This window comes from Equus quagga, chromosome 12 (genome assembly GCF_021613505.1).
Source record: "Equus quagga isolate Etosha38 chromosome 12, UCLA_HA_Equagga_1.0, whole genome shotgun sequence".
In the NCBI taxonomy this organism is placed as follows: domain Eukaryota; kingdom Metazoa; phylum Chordata; class Mammalia; order Perissodactyla; family Equidae; genus Equus; species Equus quagga.
The window spans coordinates 83281911-83288710 of record NC_060278.1 but is presented as its reverse complement, the minus strand read 5'-3'; the positions used below and the strand labels follow the sequence as shown (position 1 = coordinate 83288710).

At 50.3% G+C, this 6800-nt stretch overlaps 1 protein-coding gene across 1 annotated transcript; it reads left to right on the top strand.

Moving 5' to 3' along the window:
- The first annotated feature begins 2244 nt into the window (after positions 1-2244).
- Positions 2245-6299, top strand: C12H20orf202 (chromosome 12 C20orf202 homolog). The gene is made up of 2 exons (XM_046678426.1): positions 2245-2325; positions 6029-6299. The coding sequence occupies exons 1-2, from the start codon at positions 2260-2262 to the stop codon at positions 6260-6262; spliced, it is 300 nt and encodes a 99-aa protein (XP_046534382.1). The 5' UTR covers positions 2245-2259; the 3' UTR covers positions 6263-6299.
- Positions 6300-6800: the final 501 nt, after the last annotated feature.

Sequence of the window (6800 nt, the reverse complement as noted above, 5' to 3'; positions counted from 1 at the left end):
GATCACAGCTCCTTTCACGCCAGTCACCCACAAACCGATCACCTCCCTCCTGCCCAGTCTGAAGGTGGCTGCCTCTGGCTGGGGCACCCATCTCTGATCCAGGCAGTTGTCCCATAGTTACAGGGTCATGTGACACAAAGCCCGGTGACCTGCCTAGAAGAAATCATTTCTGGCCTTTGTGTTCAGAAGGGGTGTGAACATGGCAGGTGAGTTTCTCAGATCTTCTTTGGTTCTAAAGAGTGACAACTAAACTAGGAGAAATTGCACATAAAATTTTCTATGCATCTGGCAGAATGCGTCTCAGGATGGAAACCCCAGGGTATGAAAAATGTGATGTTTCTTACAACTCATTTTAGTAACTATTTTGAGCTTCATTGTGCCTAAGATGGAAAGGATGAGGCCCAAGTTCACAAAGAAAGTTTGGTAGAGCTGGAGTTAGAACCCAGTTGTTCTGGCTCCCTATACAGTGCCCCTTTCCTGCCCGGTCGGTCTCACACTTGGAAGGAGCCCCAGGTGCCCCTCTGAGCCACTGGAGCCCCTTGTCCAGCCTCCCTGGTCATCTGGGCTGTCCTTCCACACTCCACCGACTGCGTGCCCACTGCTTGGAAGAAAAATCAGCACGCTTTCCTCCTACTGAGACCCAATCAGCTTTCCTGTGTCTCGTACCCTCTGCCCTACTCTATCTTCTGGAGCTACACTACATATATACTCCTTTTTCTTTAATTTATAAATACTTGCTATAATTTTTACTTCTATAAATTCCATTTAGTTCTTTTTCAAACCTGCCTTTTTAAAATAGTGTCTTTTTTCTGATGTTTTTTATTCCTTCTTGTATGACTTTAATTCTTCTCAAAATACTTTTTTGTTGTCTTCCTCTGAAGTTCTTGGGGTGAGGGTCTGATCCTGCTGTTGACGGTGTCCGCTGCCTCTCACTCGCGGTGCATGATTTCCCCATGTGCTTCGTAATTTTGGATTGTGAGCTCATCTTCAGGGGAGCTGGATCTGTGCACGGCTTGTGTGGCCTGGATGGAGGGCAAGTCCCTCCAAAACGAGTTGTGTTTGTTTTGCTGGTCACTTCAGCTCCTTCTCTGGAATCACTTTGTTAATTCTTAGTTTGGGTTCCTAGTTCCTGTGGATAGAAAAAATTGTTTTAAAAAACCTATGTGAGCATAGCTGCTATTTATTTTCATCATAATACTAGTTTGATTATGGTTTGTTTCCATCCACGATGATGTCAGATCTAGGGAAGCACAGCGTTTGCCTCTCTGACTTTGGGCTGTGTCCCCAGTGCCTAGAGCAGAACTTGGCACACAGTAGGCACTCGATAAGTGTTTGTTGAAAGAGAGAGTTAAAGAATACCACCCACTTCATAGTGTGTTGTGAAGAATAAATGATGTGTCAGTTAGGCTGAGTTCACCCAGTTAAACAGTGGGCTTATCGTCTCAGCCAGCAGGCAGGCTCTGTTAGTGATTCTCTGACTCCGTGATTTCAAATGCCACTGCAACTTTTCTCGGCTTTTATCTTATGGTTGCAAGATGGTTACTGCAGCTCCAGACATCACATCTACATTCAAGGTATAAGGAAAGGGAAAAAAGGGGGAGTAAAGGGTGAGCATCATCGACATTTTTCCTTTTATCAGGTAGGTAAAAGTTTTCCTAGAAATCTAACTGCAGATTTCTATTTAGACTGCATTTACTAGAAATGGGTCATCCCAGAAACAAGGGGACTTGGAGAATGAGCATTTCCCTTTCTCTAGACTACGGATAGGCGAGGGAGGGAGGAAGGGGACTGGGGACACAGACGCAGCATCTGCCTCAAGCGAGATTTTATATGTATACACGCACACATGTAGCTACACGCACACACATATATGCAAAGCTCGTAGAGCAAAACAAGCCTCGGAAAGGGGCCTCTGTTCTCATAATAACTGTTATTGTTGTCATTTAAAGCTTTGCAGTCTCTGTGATGCTGTTGGCATCAGGTTTCAGATTCTAGAACCCACAGGCACTGAGGCGCCCATATCCCAGCGGTCTCCCTCCTGCCCTCCCTCCTTGTTCTGTTCAGAGCACTGAAGCCCTTTAAAAAAAAAAAAAACCTACATTTTCCAACGTGAGCCACTTTGGTGCTCTCATTAACTCCATCCTCAGTGACTTGGCCAGATCCCGCTCCCAGCCTGAAGCAGGTGGGAGCCTATACAAGTCGAAGGTCCCTCAGGCCCATCACCAGGTCAGCGTCAAGCTCTCTCCCAAGGACACAGAGATGAAAACAGCAGAGAAGCCAACCTTGAATCTTGGGCAGACCCTGGAGTGGCTGAGAAAGGAGCTGGTAAGGCTTTGCATTTCTTTTTACCTGACGCCTCTACCCCATATCTTCCAAGGTTCCCTGGTCCCCTCTCCCAGGTGCCTCTTTGGCTGGGGCAGAGGCCACAGGCTGGTGTGTAGGCCCCGTAGGCATCCCTCTGGGACCAGGCAAGAAGTGCACAGTTCCCATCTCAGGTGCCGGGATAAGTAGGTCGTGGCCTACATAGGAGGCTCTGGGTGCAGTGCTTGCCAGACTGGTTTCAGAATGACACCGAGTCTTGGGTATGTGCCCAGCTCTGCTGCTGTGTGGCCTCTAGCAAGTGGCTTTACCTCTTTGAACCTGTTTCCTTATCATAACATGGGGATAGCGATGCTACCAACATCGCAGGGCATATTGTAAGAATTCGGTGAAGAGATGGTGTAATTCACTTAGCGTCTCCTTGGCACATCTGCGTTGGCTGTTACAATCCTGACTCAGGGGGACACAGAGCACACCCGCTGTCTTAGCCTGGATCCTCTAGAAAGAATAGGTTTGCACAAAGACTGGGCTGCTCACACTTTGTTTGGAGGTGGAAGCCCAGGGTAGTGAGAGTGAGGGAAACAGGGACTGGAGGCAAAGGCCAGGGCTTTCTGAGGTGGGGCACTGTGTCCCCAAGCTGGGGCTACTTCAGAGGGAGCCCTAAAGAGGGCCAGCGGCTCCTCAGCAGCTAGTTTACCTGGCCGCCGGATTTCCCTGCAGGGGTGGAAGGAGGATCTGCTCCTTGGAGGAGAGAGAAGGAAGAGGAAGCTTATCTGCCCCGCTCACTCCTGTCTCTGTTTCCTGTTGGTACAGGCCCAGCCAATGGGGCCTGAACTCTCCTGAATTTACGAGTTACGTTAGTTGGTCCCTCGGTGGCTGCTCGGGGAGCCAGGCCTTATACCTCTCCTTGCAGTGTTTTCTCCAAGTCCAAAGTAGACGGGTGCCCCAGAGTGCGGGGACACCAGCCAAGAGAGAGAAGGTGGTGGCTCGGGGAAGCTCAGAAGGCACCCAAGGTCTGTGTCCCAACATGCCAGCTTCTTCTGGGGAGGGACAGACAGGATTGTCCAGAAATGACCTTTCTGGGTTGCCAGGCAACAGACCAGCTGGGCCCCAACCCTGTCGTCACCCCGGGGTAGGGGCCGACCCGGCAGGGCTTCTGGACCCAGGGGACTCCAGCAGGAGCTGCAGCTTGTTACTGTCCTCAGGCATCTGGAGGCGGGGCGTCTGGAGGCGGGGCATCTGGAGGCGGGGCCGTGGGCCTTCCCATGCTCCCCTAGGCGCGGGCTGCTCACACTGAGACTGCTAGGTGCCTGAGCCCAAAGTGCCGATTTCCACCTGATAAAGCACCTCCCCCCACCTAAAGAGGGGGCACAAGGTGAGGGCGTGGGGGTGTCTACCTGGGGCACAGCCTCGCAGGCCCGAGCACCTCCCTCCACGTGATGCCAAGAGATGGGAGCCTGAGCCTCTTCCTGCTCATCCGTGACTCGGAACTTCCCAGTCAGCCCATTCTTCACTCCGACACGTGGAATTTACAGGACTCCGTAAGGGGCCCTCCGGAGCACAGCCAAGAAGCTCCACTTGACCATCAGGAAAGGACTAGCCCTGGACAGTCACCTCATGCAGCAGATGAAACAAATTGGTGACAATAATGAGTGCCCGCTACAGACCGAAGTCCGCGCTCTCCCTCCTCTCCTGGGGTCCTGTAAGCCCCAAAGTCCTGGTGGGATCTGAGAGCTCCAGCCGTCTGGTGACGAGGCAAACCAGGCTGATGGGGCGGTGGCAGTCACTCCGTAGGAGGACAGAGCTACACAGTTGGAGACAGCACACCTCCCTACCTTGGAAGCCACTTTGCTCAGGGTTTCCAGCCCTCACAGCCAAGGCACCGAGTCCCCTACCGCCCCTCACGCTGGCCGCCTCACTGTGCTGTCCTCAGAGCACCTACCCAGAGCTGGCACCAAAGGCTGGACGGAAAAAAACGTGGGAGGGAAACCCCAAAATTGAGAAAACCCAGACTTACCGTTTTCCCAGGAATTAGGAAGGGATGGCCCTGGGGTCCTCGAGGTGCAGCCTGAGGCATCCCAGTGTGCTCCGAGGGGAAAGGTTCAGCTCCCACCTTCAGCCTTCTCTGCAGCTCTCTTCTCTCGGCAGCATGACCACTGCTGGAGGGGGCGAGGGGGCTCCATCTTCTATTCCGCAAAGCAGTTTGTCATGCAAATAAAAAAAAAAAACTTTTAATGGAGAAATCATCTTAGTAATTATCTCTTGGAGAGAGCAACAGACAGACAGAGGGAAAACGCACGTACGTCTTTGGCTGTGCCTCAGGCGGCTTCCGAAGGGAAAACTGCTCTTCCCAGGGGCCGCCTCTGGGGGGTGACTGAGCTGTGGCCTGGAGAGGGAGGAGGTGGGGGCGGCTTCACTATACGCCCTTTTGTAGCTTTTAAGTTTTGTATCATGTGTAAGAATTACCTAGTCAGAAAAATAAAATCTTAGCATTTCAAAAGAGAAAGCGAAAGAGAGAAAATGTATGGGAATAAAAGTCCGCAGGGAAAAATGGGAGAAGGAGCGGAGATGAGTGAGTGAGAAGAGTGATGGAGGGTTCTCAAAGTTTTGGTCTTAGGACCTCTTTACGTTCCTAAAAATTACTAAGGACACCAAAAAGCTCTTGTTTATGTGAGTTATAGCTATCAATATTGACTGAATTAAAAGCCAAAACCCAGAAATTTTTAGTACTTATTTATTAAGGCATTTAAAAAAATAATAAATTCATTACATGTTAATAATATTTTATTTAGAATAACTATATTTTTCGAAGAAAATATTTAATGAGCAGAGGGGCACTGTTTTACATTGTTGCAAATCTCTTTATCGTCCCCTTTAATAGAAAACGACTCGGGGAGCCGGCCCCGTGGCTGAGTGGTTAAGTTTGTACGCTCTGCTCCAGCAGCCCAGGGTTTCATCGGTTCAGATCCGGGGCACGGACCTAGCACTGCTCATTGGGCCATTCTGAGGCAGCGTCCCACCTAGCAGAGCCAGAGGACCTACAACTAGAATCTACAACTATATACTAGGGGGCTTTGGGGAGAAGGAGAAAAAATAGATTGGCAACAGATGTTAGCTCAGGTGCCAATCTTTAAAAAAAAAAGAAGAAGAAAAGAAAATGACTGGATTCTCATCTTCTGCATTCGATCTGATGCCATATCACATGTCTCATAGCTTCTGGAAAACTCCACTGTCCGCTCATAAGAAGATGAAAGCGAAAAGGACAGATAACATCTTAGTATTCTAATGAAAGCAGTTTTGACCTCGCTGACCCCTGAAAGGGTTTTTGGGACCCGAGGGTTTCCCAGACTGATGCTGAGCACAGTGTTCTAAGGGCTCCTTAATACCTATGAAAGGATTTGTGTGCTATAGTGAGGATTAAAGCAGATAGTGGGGTGGTAAGTAAGAATGGTAATATTTAATAACGATGATGATGAAGATCATCACTCACCTGGGTAGTTGAGCACGTCGTATTCTAGAGGGTGGGCCAATTCCTTCAGTCCTCATAAGAGCCGTGAAAGGGAAGTGATTCGCCTTCCACTGTGCAGATGAAGAAACAGGCTGTGGTGGACACGGCTTCTGCACGGTTGTGCGCTTGTCCCCGATGAGACAGTGACGAGAGCTTTCTGGGGAAGGTCCAGCCCCCTCACAGACTTGTTCTCTCTCCTAGGCTGAGATGCAGGTCCAAGACCAGAGACTCCTGCTCACGCTGAGACACCTTCACAGTGTCCTGGAGGAGCTGCGGGCAGAGAGTGCCCACTGGGAGGATGCCAGGTCCAGCGGAGGGGCATCCCCCATTAGAGCTCGTGCAGGTTCTGAAGGCAGGAGCAGCCGGCCCAGCTCCTCCAGGGAGCTGGCCCAGCTCCTTGGAGGGGTAGACAGCAGACGAAGCTCCCTCCCTTAACTGGCCAGAGGTGACCCTGGGCTTGAGCCCTCCCACCCCTAATCTAAACTTTGTGGTGATGTTGGGGGAGAGCACTGGAATGGGAGTCAGGAAGCCAGGGCTCTGGGTTCTCCTCTGCCCTCATCCGCTGTGTGTCCCTGGATCCATCACTCAACTTCTCTGTGTCACTGATTCCTTTCCTGTCACTTATCAGGTTTTTGGTGAGGCACAAATAAGTTATTAGATGTGAAAGTGCTTTGAAAACACAAACTTGTCCCATGGCTTCTGGCAAGCACTCAGATGGTAATCCTATCCTTGTGATAGGATAGTGAATTTCTCACTAAGTGATTAGTAAAACAGAAAGAGCTCAGTGTGCAAAGATGTTCATCTAGTGTGGCCATGGTAGAAAACAGACACCCTCTTCACTCTGCCCCCTGCGAGTAGTGACTTGATAATTGTTTTCTGTCTTCCTAGAAGGCTTTCTCAATCCTCTTTATCTGAAAGCAGCAGGCCCTGTCACCACCTGGTCGTAGGGATGGGCATGTGACCAGGCCTGGCC